Raw genomic sequence first — 25,264 nt, forward strand, 5'->3', positions numbered from 1 at the left:
TAAATGATAAACTCTCTGCATTTATTTAATCCTCTGTTCCCACCCATCCCATTCTGCGCCTTTTTCGGAGGCAGAAGCAGGATGAGGAGGGAAGGAGTTTGATATGAGCTCAAAAGAGAAACAGTAAATTCATGAGAATGTTAGTGTCCCCATTCATCCCTGTTCCCCATGCATTAATCAGCCCTGATAAAGGCTGTCAGCTAACCTGCTGTGCCACCGTATACTGCTGGCTCATGCTTGTCTGCTCCCGTTTTGGTCATCCAATGCACAGGGTGATTTTTGTTGCTATTACAATTCATTAACATCAATTTAAAATGTCTTAGACGGTTTGTTAACCAGAGCAGCCTTTTAGTTTTCAAGTTTGAAGTGAGCTCTGTGTCAATCCAGCCTGTTTTATCGGGAAAAGCACGAGATGGGAGGGAGCCAGCACAGCAGATAGACGGATAACGGGATGGAAAATAAGAACAGGAATAATCAAGTTGCCCAAGCTGGTGTGTTTTTGGCTGCAGGCCATCAGCTTTGTGGTTCATCTGTTTGATGCTGTTTCTACATGTGGAGGTGTTTTTTCTGTCTTAATGACAGTTATGCTGATGGTAAGCAATTTAAGAAGCTTCATAGAGATGAAAACATGCCACAAGTTTGTGAGTATATAAATTATATAACCCACATATATATATATATATAACATACACATTAACTTTTAAATTATAGACAACAAACTACTTTCATGATTTCTCAGAGGTACGTGATCAAAATATCTGATCTATTCTGAAGTGTTATTGCATACACTGCATCAAAGTCATGCCACTGTTGCATTTTGGAAGTGACATATGATGATAAAAATGATTGTTTGCTTTTAACCTTTACATTTTATTTATAATTTATAAATTTAATTATAATTATCTACAAGAACATTAGTGACTTAGTAGCTCAACTGGCTCATGAGCCATCAAACTGTACAGGTTATTGTAACATGTAAAATACAGAAAGAAAGTTAGAAATCATATCCAAGACAAGTTAACCTTACTTTACTAAAATCTGAGGAGAAGCAGTTCTTGAAAAAAGGGAAAAGCCCCGTGTAAAATGACAAATATGAGCTTTTCTTGAACGCAGTGTCGGGCAAGACCCATTAGGTGATAAACTTATGCAAGTTTAATGAAAATATGAAAAATAATGTGGATTGAATAATGATTCTCATGAATTGTGGAGGGATTGACTGATGACGAAGGCCTTGTCATCACATAAATTCACTGACTTTTAGTCAGTGCCTTGACTCACAAACACAAGGAGAGATTGTTATCATTCTTGACATCTGGTCAGCTGCCAAGTTGATTACGTATAAAATTCTTTCATTGTCTTCACTATATATGTTACATTAGTTTGGAGCAATTTAAATTTGAGCTACGCTGGCTGGCAGAGGCATAAAATCTTAAGTGATAACTCTCATTTAAAAACTAAAAACTTACGAATGTTTTGTTTGTCAAACGTTCACAGTGTGTTTCCCTGTAGATGATGAAAAAGATAGAAAAAAGCAGTTTTGCTGTTAAGGTGAGGCTTTTAGCTTTCAAATAACTTACAGTTTGTCAGATTTGATTCTTTGGACCACTGCAGCCAGGTTACAGCAGCAGTGGGTTTGAGCAATATCTCAATTGCTTTGGAGTCCAGTGACAACAACAGCAAAGGGACGTAGAAATAAAGAAATACTGATAGTAGCTTTGCAAATCTGTCATCAGGGAAGAGCTGTTGTTTTTTGGATGACTGCAATTTTACCTGACATTTTACCATATTCTTGTATATATTTGCACTACTGTTTCTGCAGCATGGCAGCTACAAAATGTTTAAGAAGAGTGAAAAGTTTTGAGTTTTATGAGCTAAAATAAGGTTAAAGAATGGCTAAAATAAAGAAAACAACAGAGTCAGGTTTAAAAAGGCAGACATAGTCACAGGTCTGTGACAGCTCACAGCATTACTCACTCCTCTTTGTCAGCCTCCACATCTCTACTTTCTATCACCATACTGCTTTACGATTACAAAGGGATTGTAGTTACAGTTTGGTCAGGACCACTACATTCAAAGGAAAATTGCTGTTTCTGTGTGCAGCAGTACAGCTCTGTTTAGGGACTTCCTGTGAATGGTGTGAATGGAGAGATGTGGTAATTAGTGGAAAACCAGGCTTGGTGCATCTAGAGCTTTTCTTCAGGTGCTGCCTCGGCTCTTACAGTGACAGCAAAGGGTGAATGAAGACATTAGAAATAAGGCTGATTGCTTTTCCAGCTACTGTAAACTTGTGAGAATGAACAAGAGAGAATTGAAGCCCCTCAGTAATAAAACCTGGGCAGAGAGCTGTTGTCAAAGCCTGACACTGCCAGGACCTGTGGACAGATGAAAGGAGTGGAGCATAGGCTGTAATCAACTCAGGGCTCTATAACAAATACACACACATGCACACACACATACACACACACATGGGGCCACCCAGGCTGCTTCCCAAATCTTTTACTGAGATCTGAAGACTAAAAACGCACCTTTGTTCTCCCTCTGAAGTGAGCGAGTATGTATATCATTTATATTATATCATTTTCACATTTTGTATGATGGTAGATAGCAATAACAGCTCGATCTGATTTAATTTAGGTGAAAATCGTGTCGTGGTCAAAGTCACAACAAATGTGAAAATCAGTAAAAGCCTCTTTCACTCACAATTTTTTTTAAGGTTCGTCTTCAAACTTCAGAACAATACACCAGGCCTTGTTGGACGTAAAGACCTAGGTTGGCTAAGCATTTGATTCATTGTTAGCCCAATGTTCATGTCATTATTAGGGATTTCAGTATTACTAATGTCATTAGGGTGAAATAACCACAAATGATCTATAAAATATTACTGACTGAAAATTATCAAGTTTTAGTATAGCCCTTGTCTTTCTGGTGGAGTTGCATTCTCTGAATGCTTTTGTTCTTCTTTTGGCTCCCACTCAGTTCATCTACACTATGCTTCTGTGTCTTTTTAATCGGTCTGAATTGGTATAGAGAACTGTGCAAAAGTCTTGAGCTATCCTTAATTTCTTTATATATTGCTTCCAGAAAGTCAGACTTCCTTGTCATTTTTTGAAGTTGTCTTGAGCAACAGCTGTCTAGCTTTTTGAAGGTCTTTCAGAGATTTTCTTTGGATATTGGCTGCTTTTTCAATGCAAGCTCTGCAATAGTTTGGGGCTGATTATTATTATTATTATTATTATTATTATTATTATTATTATTCTCAAGTGCACTGGCAATGCAGCCAAAGCATATCTGGAAAGAAAAACAAACAATGAAACACTACCAGTCATGGAGTGGGTCAGTCCATGACTGATTGAAGCAGCGTGGGATCATTTTGACAATGAACGCGACAAGATTTGAAGATTTGAATTTAATGTTGAAGAATCAAGGTGGTCACCAAATACTGAGTTTGTTCGAACTCTGTTTTTGCTTTATTTAGTGTATTTTCATGAATGCTTGGACACATGTCAATGAATTGCTCCACATTTACGATTATTTTAGCAAAACACAGAATTGAGGGGTAGCTTAAGACAATGCACAATACCGTACTGTGATGCTCATAAGGTGTCTTTTTGGCTGATTTATAGCAATGTCTCAGCAGGGTCTTAATTTGCTTTTCGTTTTAGCATGAGCTTACTCATGCTAAAATGCAAAAATAAATCTCACGCCTTGTGTTGAATGAATTGTTGTTGTTGTTGTTGTTTTTTTAAAATCAAGCTGCTCTTTTCCTTCTTGTTTTAAAATAAAAACATCTAAAGGGCCATAAAATCACTGTATTTTGTTAGTAAGGCTTGCCTTAAACCTCTGAGATTGAAGTGCATTCATGGTATTGACTTTATTTCAGTCTCACTGAGTGCAGTGGCTTTATTTTCCATATAATACAGCATGCAAACATATAGTGGGAAACAGAGATGGTCTATTATTTTATCTGGATGCAGACGCTGAGCCCATTGCAAGGATGAGATATATATATATATATACTGGTGGTGTGGGGGTGGTTTTGATAACATAGCAAGCTAACGAATCTCTCAGACTCCAGACATAGCTTCTTTGTCGATAACATTTAAACAAGTGGGAATAGACTGTCACCAAAAAAGGAAAGGTAGAGGAGTGAAAAATAGCCCAAAAAAAGAGAAGTACCTTTGTATTGTAAGCAGCTAAATAATCCAAATAGTCAGTCAGTCTGGACTAATGAATGCTAATTGTTTGGAACATATGTCTTTGTAACAGGGGACTCAACTCAACTGGTTCCAATGTTTGCAATGGAAGGTTTCTGAGGGACTGTGTCATTTTACAGTTAAATTGCTGTCCTGCAGAAACATCATCATTATTTGCAGGGGAATTTATGAGTTCTAATTTTAAAACTAGGGGGTTCTGGTTAGACTCTGAGTGTAGGAAGATGGGTGAATGTGAATTTTTATTTAATGTCAATTTCTGCATATTTAGTCAGCAACAGATTTGATATTTTTGGTGGTTTATAACAGTTAATTGTTATACTATCACCAATTTTACATAATTGCCAATTTGAATCCATTCGGTGCAAACTGATAACAGAATGATTCTGTCTTATTACAGTTTCAATGCATTTTTGAAACACTAAAGACGCTTGAAAGACTGTAACAGACTGTGATTAATCACAGACCTGGTCTCTGTCTTCAAAGGAACCATTTTGAAGGGAACAATTCATCAACCACTGTTTTTCCCAGTGTGACTGTAGCATTAGTATGTTTTTTTTTTTAGGGTGCAACCACAACCATACCATACCTTGAAATCTTAGCTCATTAAACAACTTGTTAGTAAGTCCAAAAAGTTTCTTCTTAGGTTAACATATTGGCCAAATATGAAGGTATTCTAATCTTTAATTCTGTGATCCAAGCAGGGGTCACTGTGTCTGTCAGAGCTAAACTATTTATGCAAATAATATAGAAATCACATCACATCCAACCAGCGGAGAAAGAAAGCCCAGCATCCCCCCTACTCAATGTTTGTGTGCCTGAGTATTCACGGGTTAAAGGCCAAAGAAATGAGCTACAATCTGACTTTTTGTTGTATTCATTTTTCCTGAATTTCCATAAAAAGGTTAAGATGAATGAAAGTATTATGCACCAGAAACAGATTGCATTACTCCTTCTTTGTGTTGTGTTAAAGAACCAGAAGAACAACGCACTCAGAGCTTACAGTAAACTAATTGCATCCAGATGGTGCTCATTGTTCAATTAGATGAGTCTGTACTGTTTAGTTCTTGTAACACAGTAACAACGCATATAAACAAACTCTCACTAGTTGTCACGCGCTTTTATGCCGCATCTGTATTTGCAGTAGTTGCCACAGTAACTGGTTAATTATCAAGTCAGAGTGCAGAAAGTTGGCTTTCATGCCAGCTAAAAATACTTGGCTTCCAACAAAATTTTACTTTGGATTTAGATCTATGATAAATATATGTCATCCCTCCAGTGTTTGGCGCTACTTTAGGCATGCATTTGCGTATTGCTGAGCAACAGTGACTCTGTTTTAGGAGTAGGATTTATTAAGTGTGTATTCCAAAAGAAGTGATGCGCAAACTATTCCCCCATGGAGAGTCTTCAAATGATTGTAAAGCTGATTTTTCTGCTCGCTGAGTCTGTTTGGTGAATTACACGGTGCTCTAAAAACCAAATGCAGCTAATGATTCCCAGTAAATCAGATTCTCTGTTAAATTAAAATGTGTGCGTTAAGTCATGCATCACTGCAAATTAAGCTAATAAAAGCTGGTTTTGGGAATTGATGGCATCTATTCAGTCCTTTAATGGTAACATTTAATGTCACTGGCTACTCTGGTCCTGCAGAACAGAGAGAGAGAGAGACAGATGTCAAGGGGAGTAAATAAGTGTGTATAAAACAATGAGAACAAATGCATTATTTAAGACTACAAGTTTTTGAAATAAAGGTACTTTACAATGAAACTGAATATTAAGCTAATTTGGATCATGTTCAAATCAACGAGTTATTAATTAAAACCAGAAATGACTAAAGTACATTTTGACATTTTAGCTCAACTGACTGTTGAGCAGTCACCGATCTTTGGGAAGCAAGAGGCACTTTCACACGTTCTTTTAGACGTATTTGATGTTGACTTTTAGGCCATGCATCTGTTCTTTTATATTTTTGAAGAATTGTCCCCGAGCATGATGTGTTTTCTTTTTCTGGTGTTATTCGTATGATAGAAATATGGAGGGATTCAAATGTTAAAATCTGAAAAAACTGCACTGAGTGGCCTCTTCTTTAATTTAACAGTGTTGACAAGCTGCAAAAAGCATGTGCATTAAAAGCTTACCCAAAAAAAGGAGCAGAAAATATGTACAGTCTGCAGTGAGTCTGCTTCACGCGTTTAATATTTTCTCCCCCTTATCCAGCGCCAGAAAGACAAGTCACGACAGGATCCTTCAATTAAAATCAGATGGTGTTTATTTGGTGAAATGCTAACAAAGTTGATCCACAGATCACAGAATCTGCATTAAATAAAGACCAAATTTTGTAGTTTACTCACCGGCTCAAACCTATCTTAACAGCGCCGCTGCTTACGCTGCCACAGAGCATCCCGTAATTAGCTGGCGGATTAAGGTGCACCTTACAGTTTAGCAGATCACAGCCGCACATTATAATTAAAGTAATTAGACCTCCTATCTCTCTCTCCGTGCTTCGGTAAATTCTCTCCCAGAAAATGAATAATATTGAGGCAGCTGAAATGAGATGGCACAGTGCCTTCCCCCCCCCCCATTTGCAAATATGAAACTTTCAGATGATGTTGCGGGGAAAAGCTGCGATGTAGCGCACAGTAGAAGTGTGAGGTGGCACTTGAGGAAGCTGATACTAATGTTGGATTCAATCTGAAAATAGATGGTCTTTATGAGAAGTAACCCCAGCACTACCATACTGATTATTTGTATTTGCAAGTCATTTCCTGTTTTATTTTGTAATTCCTCCTGCTAGTGTCACCACCTGTCGGTGTCAGTATTAGCTCCATTTTAATTGATTGGAAATTCAAACACATATAGTTGCGACACACGTAAATAAAAGTTGACAAAACAAAATAGCACAATGTGGGAAAATGATAAAAAAGAAACATGTAAAGTTAAATGGAATATAATTTAAAAAAAATGTAAGATAAAAAGAAGCTTAATGACTGAAAAAAACATACAAAAGTACAATAAAATTCAAAGACTATGATAACATTCAATTCAGCAAAATAGTTAAATAAAATAAAACAAACCAGACAAATGTAGTAAAAGTAAATGCAGAAAACGACAGATGCCTGAGGGCTGCATTCTGGCCTCCTGACATCCACCAGCAAAACTCGACAACCGCCCCGAAATTCAATAAAACTTCTAACTTGGGCAGTATGCACATTTCCAAATATATATACTTTTAAGACAATAAATAACAGCTCTGAACTTTTAAAATAGTAGCTAGCAAGAGTGTCCCTGTAAGTTGATCACTGTTTTTCCTAGACAGGTGAAAAAATACAAATGAATTTTGAAATATACTTGCACGACTCACAAACTGAAGTCTGCATGGGAGGAGTAAGTAGTCTGGTTTCTTATCGTTCTGCAAATTTTAAGCTGCAAATATTGATTTTTATATCTTGTTAACTACCGGATCATCTTTTCATTCTGATCAAGCTACTCGCTGCTTTATATTCTTCATGTTCATTTTCTCGGACTGTTTTTGGATTTCTGGCCTCTTGTCTGCTCTTCACCTGCTTAGTTTACCCGATTGACTGCTTCCCCTGTGCCTGATCTCAAGCTTGCTTAAAGAGATTTGGATTGGGTTTGTATGCTGGTCTTCTATCACTGACATTATTAAGGAAATTTTCTAAATTAATGAAAAACTGTTTCCTCCAGAAAAAAATGATCAACTTCCCCTAATCGCTTTAACAGTCTCCTTCACAAACTATAAATCAAATGGAATAATTAGTTCACTGGTTGTAGGCACCATGTTAACTCATTCACTGCCATTGACGTCTATAGCCGTCAATTGCAGTGAATGAGTCAATGGGTTTAACTCATTCACTGCCAATGGCTGGCAGTGAATGAGTTGTAGAATTTTATGGATGACATAAAATTCTACAAGATAAGTAAAAAAATAGGAGTAATGTAAACCAATGCATGATACGGCCACAGGCTTATATTCCAAATTAGAAATTAAATTTCCATTTTGACTAAGATTAAATTCTAATGAGTGCAGGAAGATAATGATAATTATCTAGCAATGTTCCTCACTGCAGCTCGGGAGGATTTGGCACTCATGTCTCATCACATATTGCTTAGCCAAGTAGTATTTAAAGCCGTTATAGCGGATATCACATTGGAACGCCACGAGATTGTACATTATACTCTACTCAGACCTTTGTTCTTTCACAACTCACTGACCACAAGCTGGGTCAGTGGTTAGAATAGCTGCCTCACATCATCATTTCCTGTTTTATTTTCTAACTCTGTCTTTTTACACTGTCACTTTAACCTTGTGTCTTTCCTTCCTTTGTGATTATTTGCTTTGTATCACCTGTTTTTTAGTTAATCAGTCACTCTATAAATATACAGTCTGTCTTTCACCTCCCACTTGCCAGATTGTTTTTGCACAAGTTTTCAAGTTCGTAATCATGGCCTCATATTTTTTTGCTTATGCTTTCTTGTATGTTTTTTCAGCTTTATATTCCTGCTTCATTTGCATCCGGGATTCCTTGTGTTTCTTCCTCATGTTTATGTTGCCCTATTGTTTTTACATCTTGTGATCCTCCTGTTCCTCTAGTTTTGCTTCATGTAGCCCATCTTGTCTTTTACCTCCTGCTCTTTCTCATATTCTTCCTTGTGTACTGCCTCATTATCTAACTGATCTCTTTTGTGCATGACTTTTTGGCTTGGTTGTAGAAATGTTGCTTCTTGTCCTGTCCCTGCTGGATTTGCTTCTCTCTCTGACTGGTCTCCTATGTATAACCATGTGTCACATGCATGGCATCACTTTTTTATACTCATGTTTTTGTGTTTAACTTTTGATCTTTGACATTGTTTTTATTATACAGCAAATTATGAACTCCAGTTACAGTTTTCAGTTGCATATGATGGTCCTCATCAGCTAATGTAAGTGAGTCACGTGTCATAAGATGATCTACAAGTGGAACATTATAACTAAACATTATAAATAAATAAAAAAGTATTATTAAATAGTAGTAAAAATGTCTTCTTCTCTCCATTTCTGTAGCTTAACTAAAAAAAGATGACATAAGAATTAAGACTCAGGCAGAGGGAGATTGGACAGGGGACAAAGAGAGAAAATAAAGCAGGCTTCCCATCAACATAATAATTATAGTTTGTTATGCAGCAGTAATAATGAAGTTAATTGCTTGCAAAACCCATTTTTCCACTAAACTGACTACCTTCTGCAGCAGCCCACTGACTAAAAGGCTTCTGCCACTGAAATGACACATCAATAGTTATTGGAGCAATTGAATGCCAGATCCCACCCACTGACCTTTTTCCAAACCATTAACGATCTTATTCCCAAGTGTGCAGAAATCAATACATGGGTACCGACATGCAGTCGCTCATATCTGCACTGTGTTATTTTTGAACTTTAATTCAAAATCAGAAATTAAAGCATGAAGCAGTTAACATTACTAATTAAAATGTGCATTCATATTTTTACACTTCGAGGTTGATCGTTAGCTTCACCTGGCACAAAGGCTTGAAATTTGAATTAAGTGGTAACCATGTTAATGCGGTTTACTTGGTTTCACCTCTAAATCTCCTTGATGTTTTTATATTTACACTATTGTTCTGTTTTTAAATTTTAACACATATTGCATGACCATGTTTCTATGTATCATATTATATAAACAGTCAACAGTGATTTATATCTATAAGCTGTTAATTGTCTTAATCAGTATTACCAGAATAAAAATAAAAATGATTAAACTTTTTTTAAATGAGAAATAAAACATATAAAATATATCATTGAACATTAGGAAGAGGAATCTCGCTTCTATATAGAAAATTGGCATTTAATGAAAAGAATGAAGAGAATGAGGAATATATACTGTATTTCTTTCTGTTTTTGTGCATTTCCCAACACATTTCAAGCTTTCCTTCACGTGCTTACACACCAACTGAACTCCTAAGACAAAGCTCTGAAGCTACAAGGTGGGAAATGACTACCGGCTTGCATTAAGGTAGTGTAATGGTGGTCATTAGACATCATCATTATCATCAAAGTCTTGTCAGCTGATGGAAAAACCCGATAAGAGAGATTAGGTGTGTGTGTGGATAGCTGGCAGTTTTTCTTAGTGGCCATTAGATCCTTTGAAGTTGCTAAAACTCCAAGAAGAAGCAGCATCTTTTTACCCTTTTATGTTCTTTCCCTCACTGAGTCGTTGGGAATCCAATGACAACGGTACAAAATTTTAGAAGCTGTCCTTTTCACTTCCTGCTTTGGGAACAAACAGTTCCAAGTCTTGTTTGTTTGGTCTGTAGGTGATATTTAATACTTTTGTTGCAAATACTAACAATCCGCTTTATTATGGGAGTTTATTTTGGCAGCTTTCATCCTGCCAGTTCAAAGACTTCAGCTGAATCTTGGCCTTAACAATCCCCGTTTCATTTGGCAAAGCCTGATGGACTTTTCACTTTTATTTTCTGTGGAAGTTTCACTCAAAGTCATTTGAACTTGCTGCAGTGCTATTACTCTGTCTTTGAATAGACACGAGCCCCCCAGAAGTATTCTTTTGTCATCCTAAGCTTCTCCATCATGTCTTTAAGCTTAGTATTGTGTCCAGGACTCCAAATATTGCAAAGCTTCAGGAGGTTAAAGCTATACATTAAACACTTGTGAGCCACACTTTGATGGACTTACTCAGTTTGGTTGGCTTCTGAGAGCCAGAAGTAACTAATGAAGTCGGGCTTAACAAGTGGATTACCTCAATGAAGACAATGAATATTTACCTTTGTAGTTTCAGGTGCATCCAGTTTCTATAAAATTCTCTCTGTAAAACTGTATGAGACAAAAGCAGAACAGTTAAATATTATCTCTTTATACCCCTAAAAATGTACATCTTTTGATGTTATGTCATTAAGTAGCTTTGCATTGCAGTCTTACTAATTAGAAGCAGCATTACAGAAGTATTCAGCACCGGTGCAGTTGTTCTGAACTCCAGGATCAAACTACGTGAAGCGCTGCTCTACATGCATACGCTACAGAACCCTTTCTTCCTACTGGCACTGGGAACCAAGCAACAAAAGCCAGTGCCCAGGATCTTCCAAACATATTTTTTTGCATCTCTGCAAGTTGTACACAATCCAATCTTGGCAGCAGAGCCAATAAATAAATAAATAATGTCTAAAAATAGCACTCACAAGCAATTTAGAGTGACAAAATTTGAGGTTTGAGTGTGGTGGGGAAGTGAAGATGAAACAGCATAGTTTGCTTTGATCACCCCAGAATCTTGTCCCTTTCAAGCTAATTAAAAAGTAAAGACTCACCTCCCCTGCCATATTGCCTCCAGCTGCTGTTGGTCCAATGAAATTTTGATATTTTTTTTCTTCAGAGTTCTTATTGTCTGAGTTTTAATTGTGGGGACACTTTTAAACTTTGCACTCCCTGAATCTCAGTCTGACTTTGGAAAATCTAAACTCTTTAAAAAGTGGCATTGCAGTCATTAAATTGGTGTGTGTGTGTATGTGTATATATGTGTGTGTGTGTGTGTGTGTGTGTCATGGCAATATGTGCATCCTGGACACAACCACTGCAGCTACTATAACTTCCCCAAAGGCAATATCAAGTGCAAGGGGTTTACTGGTTTGTGGGCAGATTTTTTTCAACATGACATTCATGCATGCATCTCAAGGTGCAAGGTGCAGTCACAGTTTTTATAGGTGTGCATTTGAAATAAAACGATTGAATTTAAAGTGTAATGAGTGTTGTCCAGCCCATGAATCTTGACGTCAGATGATCGATCTGAAAAAAAAAGAAAAAAAAGATGATAGATATTACATCAGATGTAGATATAGTGATGCCAGTATTATCCACTGTGGTGAGAGCAGGGCTGTTCTGACCGTGAAACCACACGCTCATTTCCTGATGGCTTGGCAATCACAATTCAGTGGTGAGCGTAGTGAGCATACCCCAGATACACAGTACGACCAAGATTTAATGTTTTCGTTTTTTTTGTTCAGTATGACTAAAACTGAGTCTTGAGCACTCGACCGTCATCAGGAAAGTGTCAGACGGCTTATTTTCTATAGACTTCTATAGGACCCAAAGTACATTTAGCACCCCTCGATGGCCATTAAAGACAATGCAGGTTCTAGGCACTCCCAAGTTGGTTTAATTTTTTAGACCCAAAAGCTGTGTGCATCCTTTTTACCCCTCAGCCGTGAAAGGCTAATGGAGTATTGTTAGCAGCGTGGACACCCAAATTTATAAATCCCATAACTCGAGAATGAGGTGACGAGGCTTTTGAAACTACTTCAATGTTCATAAAATATATCAAACAAAATATCACATATAATCATTTCTACTGAAAGCAGCTTAAGCTGTCCTTATGGTATTGACAGAAACCTTTACTGCTCTGTGTGAAGCTAAAATAACGTTCTGTGTTTGTTGTTGTGTTTGTATATTTTAACATTAATTTAATATATTTTGACATCGTTTAGTTTGTTTATCCACGCTACTTTCCGAAGCTTACATTGATGATAGCATGTCTGGAGCACCACGCAAAGTAAATCTGACATTATTCCTGCAGACGAGTAAACACCTCAAGTAGAAAAAATTAAACGGAGACAAGAAAACAAGTTTACGTATCTTCAGCATTGCTATGAAGCTTATACACTGCAGCTGGTTTGTGTCGAGTGAATAACATAAAAGCAAATAGAAATAACCGGGGGTTAGAAACTAAGTAAGAGTGAGGAGAGGAAACTTTCATTTTAGACAGTCCTATTTTCCCAGCTTTTCCCAGCTTTTGGCAGCTGAGTCATATTTCACCGAGCAGCAGGCAGAGACTCAGCCGTAGTGCGTCTGGTCGAAGTCCTAGCGAGTTTCTCAGCAGTGACTTTCTCCCAGCTGACAGACAAAATTTGCAGCATTTTGCTGTCGCCTTATCGATTGGCCTGGTATCACTGTCATTTAAGCAAACTCCTCCAAGGACATGAACTGATCGATCGGCGGAGATGAGAAAAGATCTCTGGTACCGTGCAAACACGTTCACTCCCTCTTTCTCTCACGCTCACACCTTAGATGGATGAATTCGTAGCACTTTATTCAAGTGTAAAAAAGAGCTTGTAGTTTAGGCTGAGGGTAGCATTCATTGTATTGTATACCAAAAGAAAATCTTAACAGTGGCCTTTTGTCATAAAACACATGAATCTCAAATTTAACTGCTGGAAAAAGGTTTAAATTGAGACTCTAATAGCTGACAGTACTTTCTCTGATGAATTTAGTACCTGTACCTGTTTACATTCGTTTATGTCTTGTGACTCATTCTTGTGGTTTACAGTCTTTTAATCTGTGGTTTGTTCTCACTGTTCATGGTGGTGTGGTGGTTAGTAGTGTCATCTCACAGCAAGAAGGTCCTGAGTTTAAATCCACCATCTGGCTGGGGTCTTTCTGTGTGAAGTCCAGTGTCTCGGCTCAATAACAATAAATATGTTTTAGCTTTACAAATTTTTTTGACAAGATTTCTAAAATGTTTGTGTTTCTACACCACTAAAAAGATCTTTTGGCAGTATGCTGGTCTGAAGCATTCATGAGTGTGTTAACATACAGGACTGGACAGCCTAAATAATTTAAGAGCTATATCTTTGAGTCTAACACCCTCAGTTAGCATGTTAAATGTTGAAGTTTGTCAGAGTACAATTAGAAAAAGTCGGAACAAGTGCAGCTTGTTTGGGGGTGTTGCCAGGAGAAAGCTTCTTCTCTTCTTTCTTCTAAAAGGAACATGGATGGTCTGCAAAGTTGCATCCGAGCAAACCATAAGACTTCTGGAACAATGTCCTTTAGAAAACTTGTGATCAATGTGATTACAAAAATTGGAACATGGTCATTTTAGTGATGTTTAATTTACCAAGTTGAAATTATCACTAAATATGCACAAACGTGTTTTACTATCTAGAATCTAGACAAGCTGTTACCAAAGTGTCCTTGGTGTGATTCTCCATCACATGAATACCAAAATATATTTCATACCTACAATACATAAAATAAATGAATGATATTGCATTTCACAGACAGTGCTCTGGCAGTTCATTGGGTTAAATCTTAAGCTGATCCCTGTATATACCTGAAGGGTAACCTCACAACACCTTGACAGAGAATTGTAATTCCGCCTTAAGGCAGGACTTTAGTTAAAGCTATGTACTGCCTTACCGAGAGCACGTTTTGGGGGAAAACGCTGTCTGAGAGGATCAGTTAGGGCTGAGAAAGTCCCTTAAATTGTGTATACCGATGCTCCCACAGAGCCCCACCAGGCAGGATGGGTCTTCATCTAATGCTGAATATATGCTGTGTAATACTAAAATTAACCCAAATTTTCTCAGACGGTGCTGATCTACAGAAACTCTTTACATAGATCAGCACTGGCAGAAGATATTGGCTCATATCTGCAATAACCTTTAGAAGAATGTCTTTTACTGGCACACACTGTTCAGTGTCCGTGGGTGACAATGACGGCAATATTTGCAGGCTTTATCTCCCAGGCTGCACTTGTCATTGTTGTGGGTGCTAACGCATACAAACACGCACACAATAGTCTCTGCCTCCACATCTCTGCCTCTGACCATTTGTCAGGCAAATTATCATGATGAGTTTGGACATGGGCTCATTGGCTCATCAGGAACTTGACAATTTATGCTGGTGTGTGTGTGTGTGTGTGTGTGTGTGTGTGTGTGTGTGTGTGTGTGTGTGTGTGTGTGTGTGTGTGTGCAGGCCCAACAGCATCATGATTAGTGCATTTCATCTGCAGAAGTGTGCTGATGACTCTGATGGAGATTTTAGCTCGTCTAACCGTTACGTTCGCTTCGTTCGCTTCCTAAGCTGATGAGCGGCTGAGCCGAGCTGAATAATTTAGGCGTGTTGATGAGGAAAAGATGTTTTATTTTGGAGCAAACCAAATTTTTCTTGGCCTTATTTTCCTCTCTGCAGTTTGTCTCTGATCTTTGGTGCTTCATTGCTCATTTGTGAACACAGTGAAGGAGACTTACAGTGAGAGGTCCAAAGGAAAACATGGGCTGTAATTCTTCTTTCAACATTATGCACTCCACACTGTATATAAATGCCACTTGTTTTGCACATATTCAACTCTGTATATTTTATATATTTTATTATTATTATTATTATTATTATTTTATTTTATTTTTTTACTATTTAATTTGTAAAAATGTGTATACACACACACACACACACACACACACACACACACACACACACGTAGGAAAATATTTAGTATACACATCCAGAAATGCATACACTATTATATATTGTACATATATTTATTAGTTTCAGGTTGGCCATTCTTGTATTTTGCTCGTTTGTGTTGTTGTGTTTGCACATCTCTGTTGCTTGTGGGGCTCGCACACAAGAATTTCACTCGCATGTGCTGTGCCAGTGTGCCTGCACATGTGATGTGACAATAAAAGTGATTTGATTTGATTCTTGGATAAAACTACCCTGTATACATAAACTAGGCTGTGTGTGTGTGTGTGTGTGTGTGTGTGTGTGTGTGTGTGTGTGTGTGTGTGTGTGTGTGTATGGATTGCATGGGTGTACTGATGTTAGTCAATCTTTTGACCACAGAAGGAGAAGGTACAGTCACAAACAAAAGATATTTGCAGGTCCATGTATATCTTACTTGTGTAAATGTAAATTTGTCTGTGTTATTTTGTAAATACTAACGCTATTGTTTATTTCACACACATGGAGAGATGTGTGGAGGTCAGGGAAATTGCCTTTCATTGTTCTTGTAACAGTGACAGTAAAGAGCTATTCTATTCTATTCTATTCTATTCTATTCTATTAATGGGTAAATTGAAATAAAACAGCACAGGAGACAAAAATGGACAAAAAAGTTAGAAATTCTAACTGTAAACAGATAAAACAGTCTCCACACTCAGATAAGTGTCTCCGGTTACAGAGTTAAAGCACTATAAAGCAAGCACATCTGAAGCAGAACACAAAAGCCTCTAAGGTACATTCAGTGTTAACCAGATTACCAAACAACAACGCTACAAACAAGGAGACACGGGGCAGACTCCTCACTTTAAATCACTGCTATCTCAAATGACAAACTGGCAGCTCTTTTGAGTCAGCCGCTGTAATTAGTATTAGAGCCTTGGACTGGGACACTTGCCCAAGAAGCAGAGGAAGCTGGGATGAAGAACAAGTACACAGTAGGCACTAATTGGCCTACAAGAAAGAGTGGACAACAAGGGGAAGGAACATAGTCATATGGCTGTAACAGCTTGAAATACTTAAATATGTCAACAGCTATAAATTTTGGATAAACATTCATGAGCATCAGGGGACCAGTTCTGCTGACTTTAGTGATCCCCTGGCCTGTTCTCTGACACCACTATGAATTATCTATACTGGCATTTTTTTAAAGTCCAAGTCTAGCTGTAGCTGGATTTCCATTAAATGTAAATCCTATTAAAGACTAAAGACAGACCAAAACCTCACACACATCACTTCCTTTAAGTCAGCTACTAAACACACATGGCCTGCTAGACCATGGCAATCATAAACGTTTAGCAAAGATAGTACTTATTTGTCACCTTCTTGAACTCCTACTTAAAATGAGTTTTTCCACAGACCTGGGTCAGTTTTATTAAAGTTACCTCTTTTTGGTTTGAGATGAGCTAAAGCTGCTACAACCTGCAGGGGAGAGAGACGTTAAAGAGGAGGGAAAGCTCTTCTTCTTCTTGAAATTGAACCTAAAACCAGTCTGTGGCTGCTTGATTATGGCCAAAATCATAATTACTTTTTCAGTACTGATGATTTAAGGCACTTTTATTTTCCATTTTTATTTAAGTGGATTTCTATGAACTTTTACTATAATTGAAGTGAATAAATGTGTCCGATCAAATGTACAGAAAAGTGATGTACTGGAAGCAAAACAAGATGATTATTTTAAAACAGAATCTGACATAGTAACTGTGTGATTTTGATAATCTCATTTTAGTAACTGGTAGAAACCAAAATAGAAATTGAAACAAAATTTTAGTTAATTGCACAGCCATAGAGCAGTTTTACAGGATCATTAGCATAATGTCTTATTGGCATCTTATTATTGCCAGGACAGTAAATGGTAATGCATGATGTCAAAATCCATGTAATAAATGTTAGTTCATATCTATTGCATGTATTAAGATATACTATGTGCTAATAAGGTTGTATAAACAGTAATAATAGTATTATAAATATTAGATTAAGCATTTACCAACACAACTGTTTAAGAAACTTATTAGAGTTTCTTATAATGTAAATAAACCTCATACACTAATGTAACTTCACATTAATGGCTCTTTTTCCACAGTTAAACCTTTATTACTATTATTCGTTGCTTTATAGAATTAATAAACACTTTTTTCTTGTTTTTAATTAGACATGAACTAGGCTTATTTGCAGCTGAGGTATCTAAAATATAAACAAGTTAATCGAATGTTTCATTGCACACTTATTAACAGTTTAATTAAATAAAAGCTTTAGCTGCAATGTGAAGTGTTCCTAAATTAATACCTTTACACTGAAAATCAAAAGAGAACAACACAACCAATCTTGTACAACAATAATTTGAGTCAAAACGAGGTGATAAAGTTGGATTTTTGGCCAAACGAAAGCTGGACAGTCCTGTTCAACTTCAGTGGTTTACAAAATCAAATGAGAGGCTTCATCCCACGCCTGAGTATGTCTTTGATTATAAAGTGACTTATTTCTCTCATTGCACCGCTCTGCAGCTGTCAGCAAAAACAGGGTGAGTGTGTGGGGAATAAACAATGAAAATCTCAAAGACATCAGCACTTGTCAAGCTACATGCACTACATTTCTTCTCCCAGTAAGGCATGGCAAAGAATAAGAAGTGGGTGTCTAGTGTCAGTGAAAGCTTTTTCCTCCTTTTCTTTCTCAAATTTTTTCCTCTGCACTCTTTTCCAATTCTATTGATGGACTTTGGCCCAAGTAAACAAAGGCTCTTTAGCACCCAAACACAGTTCAATGTGCTGAATTATTGACTTGGTTTTTCAAAGAGGCAACGCAGAGCTTTGTTTCTCACGGCAGGGAGAGAAGCAGAGGACGGGTGTCTCACGGTTTTTCATGTGGAAACCCATGGAACCCATTTCTGTCCTCTCCCTCTCATTCTGCTCTGAGCAGAGGATCACAGCACTGTCAAATTATTGGATGGCCGCATGTATTTTTGGACAGATTTAAAGGTCAATCTCATGCACAACAGTTTGCTTGTGTTATTTTTATCCCCAGCAATACACAGCGTCAACCAATTTCTAATTCATCACTGCAAGGCATCAGATATGGAGAAGATATAGCAAAAAAATCCATAGTATGTTGATGTTTCTCTTGTAAAGGTGAAGACTTGCAAGATTTACTGTCAGTTATATATGAAACATTAATATCTACTATTTAAGTAAGTAAGGCTATGTGAAATTCATAGCTTATCCTTAAGAGATCACTGATACTTCTGAGTTATTAGAAACATTAAGCAATGGAATAGGAGGTTTTAGCAGCTTTATAGCAGCTATATACAGTACCACAGTTCATCTCTACTAATTGTATGTCCGTAGCATTAGAAATATTTATGCTACAGCAGGACTATCAAACTGAGGCCAAAATATGAAGTTAGAATTGCATTAAGTTCTTATTAAGTTCTTCATCATGTCTGGTCAGTCTGGTCTGCATTCCCAGAAAAGCTTCCAGCAAACCAGCAAAAATTCAGCAAATTGTCTCACCATTAATCGTTTCAGTAAACCACAACAAATATTGGTAGTATGGCAGATAATCTTGAATTTGCTTTTTGTTTTTTGTTTTTTAAGTGTATTTTATAATGGCCTGAACATGACACTATAACTGTTGTGGCTCACATTAGGTCTTTAGGGTTCACAGGTCTTGAGACCAGTCTGCAACTGGTTTCTGGTTTCAACTTATTGCTGGAGGTTGCAATGAAATATATAGTGCTGCACCAAAATCTCCTCGTGAATGCTTTATTTGTTAGCAGATCGTCATGGTTGTAGTTTACATGGAAGCCCCCGGCATGTCTGCAAACACTTATCAACTTCTCATTAAACACCAGTGAAACTATAACAAGTGCAACGTGTGTGTTTACAGTGCAAACAGGAAGTGGAGAATGCTCGCCTTCAAAGCAAAAGTTTTGTCCTTTCAAATGTGTTGATTGCAGCATTAAGGTGAATCTTTTATTTTGCAGCTGAATAGTAGAGTTCGGTTTGCGTCACTCGGAGAGTAACTGGCGAGGGTTTGGCCATCTTATAAACGTGAAGTATTTGCCAGCTTTGGAAAATTAAGCACGCATATTTTTATCACAGTCCTGGTGATTTTTTTTCCTTTGGTTAAAAGGCAAAAAGGCATTTAAGGACAAACCCCGTGAGGACTCCTCATCCAACTCGACTTCTCAAAATTGTGAAAAATTTTCTTTTCATTGATTTAGGGTGATGGTTGAACATTATAGTGGATGCTTCAAACACCTTGTCTATAACACCAAGTTTGCACTAAGTACCAGCTGTTCTTCATAAAGACTTCATTGGACTTGATTGTAAAAATATTGTATGAGAAGTTCTTTCTCTCCTTGAACCGCGTTGGGAGCTTCATGCTCAAAACATCAATATCACCTTTCCTTTTCATCTTACAGATTTATTATTCCGCTCTCATGTTTCTTTACTTTATCCTCATGCTTTGATGTTCTGCTGCTAGCTCCCGTATTAATATTTTAACACAATATGCCCAGCATAGCAGTCCTAGCATGTTAGCTGAATACTGCTGTTAATTGTCTAGTCAGGTGTAAAAAAAACCAAAAACCATATCAATATTGTATTAAATCTTTATTATGATCCTGTACATTATCTAATGTGTTTCTTCCCTCTGTTGCAGGTTATCTATGCACTGAACACGAAAAATGATGAACACGAGGCAGCCATCGCTACTCTTAAGGAGGCTCATGAAGAGGAGGTGCAGCAGATTCTTTCTGAGACCAGGGAGAAGATACTCCAGGTTTGTGTGTGTGTCTGTCTTACTTTAAATTTATTAGGTTCTTTAGAACTGTGCACATCTAGGCATGGTCCCATATTCCTTTTATACAGAACAGACTTTCTCCTGGCAGCCCTTCCAAACTAATCATGCATATTCATCTTTGTGTAGTGGTTAACACATTGACCTAATGTGCAAGAGATCCCTGGCAAATGATTTAGAGTTGTGTCACAAAGGGCATCAAGCATAAAAATTTGTGCTAAATCAAATATGCGGATCCCTCTTCTGTGGAGATGCGTTGCTAATAAGGGAGCATCTGAAAGAAGCACAGGCCTCAGTTAGCATGATAAATGTTAATTGAGATGTAGAGCTATATGTCAGATTTGGAGTCTGAGATGTAGCTCTTGGGGTTTTTTGGGGTTTTTTTTGCAATTTCTCTGATTAGTGTTACAGAGGTGCTCACACTTGTTGATGATTAATTAATCAAGCATTTGATTAGCATCTCCTGGCTGCTACTTACCCACTTAATTCCTATGGAAGCAGTGAGGGTGTACTTGGTTTTAGAGAATTATGAAACGCTAAAGATGGCGATCTCATCCCCAAAGAGCCATACAACATTTGAAACAGGAAATGGTTAAATCAATCATGTCATTGCACAGATGCATGCCCACATTAGAGTTTCACAACCATTTCAAAAGTCACGATATGTATGTATGCATAGCAGAAGTACAGCTTTATGGGGGAAAATCTTTTTAAAGCTTTTCTTGGAGTTTTTTTGAGCACTTTTCAATGGATTTGAATGATTATTCCTTTCATCCAGTATCTCAGTGACCATTACACTAAAATTCAATTATTCAATTCAAAATTACTCCCAAGTTGTGAGATAAGAAATATATAATGCTGAACAATCAGGTCTATAATTGGACAGTTAGTGAGGATATAAGTATAGTACATGTAGTAGTAGTAAAGCTGTACATACATTTAGTTTTCAGACAGAGGAGATGTTTGAGTTGGGGCTTTAGTAAAAGCTGCAGTTCAATCCGTTTGTTTGTGGATTGTTTGAAAATGTCTGCCTGATGGTAGGAGCTTAAACAAATTGTGTCCAGGGTCTGCAATGTCTTTGATGATTTGCTTGGTCCTCTTCACACAGCCAGTGATCTAGAGATGTTGTTTCTGTGCCAACAATATTTCGTGCTGTTTTCATGACATGTCGGGGGGCTTTTGCTCCTGTCCACAATACAAGGAAGTGGTTTAAGAGCAAAACTGCTGTTACAGTGCTGTCCATTCATATTAAGTTCATATTATGAATCAAGTAGAAGCTTACAAGATATCAGGCTTTTAGATCTAGGAGTCTCCTTGCCAATGGTTTCTGAATAACCCACTGTTGTATACTCATAGTATACTCATAGGATCAGAAACTCAGACTCAGACCCCAATCCAGACCTCCTGTATGGGGTAACTGGGATCTAACACAGTGTTTGGCTTTTTAGTAACATGCAGACTTGGGGAATGCAGATAAAATGAAAGAGAGAAGACGGCGTTGTGGGAATCTCGTTAGACCAGGTTCATCCATGCAGAAAGGAGTTTCAGGAGTCTCAGGACCACTGCTGAGACATGTATTGTAGCAAGCACTCAGTATCCAGGAGAACAAAGATGTCTGCATGTGCTGATATAATGTAATGCAACCCAGGGCGAAGTCGTACTGAATCTAAACGTCTACATCTGACTCTTTAGTGGTAATATAAAAGGAGGAGGATGAATATTATGTAAGCAAAGCCTATTTTCGAAATTTAGATAATAGAAATGTATCACAGGTGTAAAGAGAAGCTGTTCTCATAGGCCTTTGTTCATTTTGACCTAAAAGATAAGATTAAGATAAGATCTACTTTATTTATCATAAAAGGTGGGAAAGTCGTTTGTTACAGCAATTAAAAATGAAATAAAGCGTAATAAAATTAGACGCAATGATATAATAAATATAATAACAGTAATAATAATAGGTGGACAAAAGGCTGAAGAGGAACTAAAGTCAACTTTATAATAGATTTCAACAGAAAACAGACATCATTATAAAATCACATACAGCTGATGATGTAGCTAAAGTACATCAGGAGCGCTGCACTGTGAACACCGGTGAGCTCAGACCACATTTGAAATGAAGTCATCAATTATGAATCACGTGAATATTAATTATTTAGGCCTATATGTCACGTCATTACTCTTGATGACAATGCCTCAATGACGATGCTTCTCTGTGAGTAATGTGACCAACCTCGATCAGCTAAACTTGAATACGCAGACATCGCCTCACTCTGCTTCTCTATTAAGTTTCCCTGGAGGCAGTGTTTACTGGTGTGCTTTGAATGTAAATTTAATTAATTTAGCCGAATTGGATGTACCTATTTAATCTTTTAATTTTCACTTTCATTTATTGTCATAATGAGGAAAATCAAAGCCTAATTTAAATTCTGTGCGCATCAGCCAATCTTTTAAAGTAATTTTAATTAAAGCTGAAATCCAGGATGGTTATTTACCGGTGTTTGTATGCAATTTATGTCCCATAATATCTCAAAATGATCAAGTTTTGGAGGATATGAAGTGTACGACATATTGTGCCTTGTCAATCACAGAGTAAGCATCTCCACACATGCTGTCATTAAAATGCTAGATTTGGATGATAGCGAGCACTTCACTGAACTTTAAATGTTTGTCACAGTACAAGAGCAAGATCAGCGATGAGATGGACCTGAAGAAGCGGATCCAGTCTCTGGAGGAGTCAATGGAACTCCACGAGAGGATGAAGAGGCAGGCCCTGGCCGAGTTCGAGAGCTACCGTCAGAGGGTGGAAGACATGCAGCTCTGCACTGAGGCTCAGGTAAATGGAAGAGTGATGTGATGTCTGTGTGTGCTGGAGGCAAGAGGCACCTGTGTCTGCACTCACAGCTGCAGGTAATCGCTATTAAGTCTGTTTCTCTGTCCTGCTGTGAAGTGGAGAGTCTCTCTTTGTCTGCATCAACTGCCTCAGATTGCTGTGAGCGGTCAGGGTTCATTCAGGCCTCATTTTCATTTCTTTTTTCAAGGAGTCTGTAAATAGAGTCCAGATATTATTCAATACATTTTTAAATTTAGTCACGTATATCCACGAGTTAATCCAGCTACATGATGACTAGAATGAGCTCCGTTTACCTGGAAACACCAACGTCATGCCATCACTTAACAGATTTTCTTGCACATTTTAGTAGGTTTCTTTAAAACAAGTCAACCAGAAGAAACTCCCCCATAAGAATGTGAGATGATGATTTATTGAGAATGATTTGGCCCACTATAACTCCATTTTTGATTTTACTAAGATGTGAGCAGGGCCTTGCAGAGAAACAGGAAACAAGGAGGCCTGGGTCATCTAGTTAAAAGAGGAGTTGTGCTCATGGTGAGACAAAGGAAAAGTTGGATCAGAGAGCGGGAGAGACATAAAAGAGAGAACTTGGCTTGGTCTAACCTTTGAATGTGTTGCCACAGGAAAGGCCAAGAACCCATCAGAGCGAAGCGCATGGGGGAAATCAGAAAATGCAGCTTTGAATATTAGCCTAGGAAATGGGAGGCACAATTTTCAGGTTCTTGTCGATTGCCTTAAGCCTTAATATACGAAAATACATGGAAAGCAGCAGAGGAAGGATTTAGATTCTTTACTTTAGTGAAGGCAGCAATACTACAAAATAAAACTACTCTTAGATGTAGCTTAGTGTCCAGAACCAGCATTCTTTGTAATGTCGTGCAATGGGCACAAGTTGAGTTGATGGAAAAAAAAGCCCTCGGCTTACTCGATCTACAACATGAGTTTATGGTCTCGTTAGATGAATAAAACATGAAGTTCATTTTGTAAATTAGGATCCTCATCACAGTGAAAAAGGAGGGTAGGGTTTGCTGCAGCTCAGGTATATACAATATTTCTCAGTTATCAAAACCCTGCCTAATATCTCCCATTTTAAAACACCAAGATGGTGAGAGCAAAACGATTCAGCAGGACCTCACTAACCAGTGGGTGATGCCACAGTGGGTGCACGGTGCATCCATCTTTTATATACAGTTATTTGAGTAAAAATACAGACGTATTAGTGCCAACTTTTTTGGACACAGGAACAACTGGTGTTATTCTGGTACTATTCCAAAGTAGATCTGCCTGTTAGGATTACAGTAACAGTAGACAGACCACAGACTGTTTGACACAATAACAGCTGGGAGAAGTGAACATTGCATTGAAGTCTTAGAGAGATACATGCACTCATCTTCTTCACATCTGCCTGGATTGCAAGTCAAATGCAGGATGTATTGAACAGCTGGATCTGGCTGCCTCTCGGATGCAATCACATCTAGTTTCTTCGATATCCAATAACAATCCAGTCCTGCTAAGACACATAAAGAGATATAATTTAAATTCGTTTTTTTTTCCGCACCTCGTTTAAGTAGGAGAGGAGTACCTCTCTTATTGCTATGCTGTAAATTGCCTCTGCTTTGTTGTTTATAAGTTTATGAGCAAGCCAGTGTGTATGAAATCATCCCCATGTATATGCTTGTATATGACCTGGGAGGACAGTGAAGCGTGTAACTAATCTCTAACAATAGCTGACCAAATGAACATCATTATATAGATTTATGGAGTGTGTGCAGCTCTCTGATAAAAAGATGCAAAGGCAGGAATAAAGAAAAATTGACTATATGCAGGAATTTATGATTTAGAGCAGGGATGTCAAACAAAGCAGCCTGGGGCCTGAACCAGGCCACCAAAGCCCACTGGATGGCTTTGAAAAGTAAGACACTTGTACGGACAGTTATCAGTACAATATACATCATCTCACAACACATCTGGACTGTTTGGTAAATGGACTGATACTTGTACAGACAAAAAGAGGATTGAGAAGTATCATCCACAGAATCAGAGAAACACAAATATAGAACAAGCCTGGAAGGAAAGAAAACTACTGATATGTTTAAAGACTCCAGACCA

At 37.7% G+C, this 25,264-nt stretch overlaps 1 protein-coding gene across 5 annotated transcripts in view; it reads left to right on the forward strand.

The window, feature by feature from the left end:
- The window catches only part of fam184ab (family with sequence similarity 184 member Ab), a 229,571-nt gene that overhangs the window by 78,475 nt on the left and 125,832 nt on the right, over window positions 1–25,264 (forward strand). For all 5 annotated transcript variants that reach the window (XM_076874063.1, XM_076874062.1, XM_076874065.1 and 2 more), the window contains 2 exons: window positions 20,167–20,286; window positions 22,979–23,137. In XM_076874063.1, the coding sequence (XP_076730178.1) occupies window positions 20,167–20,286; window positions 22,979–23,137 (279 nt within the window). The remainder of the gene's footprint in view (window positions 1–20,166; window positions 20,287–22,978; window positions 23,138–25,264) is intronic.

The sequence above is a fragment of the Maylandia zebra genome, linkage group LG15 (genome assembly GCF_041146795.1).
Source record: "Maylandia zebra isolate NMK-2024a linkage group LG15, Mzebra_GT3a, whole genome shotgun sequence".
Classification (NCBI taxonomy): Eukaryota; Metazoa; Chordata; class Actinopteri; order Cichliformes; family Cichlidae; genus Maylandia; species Maylandia zebra.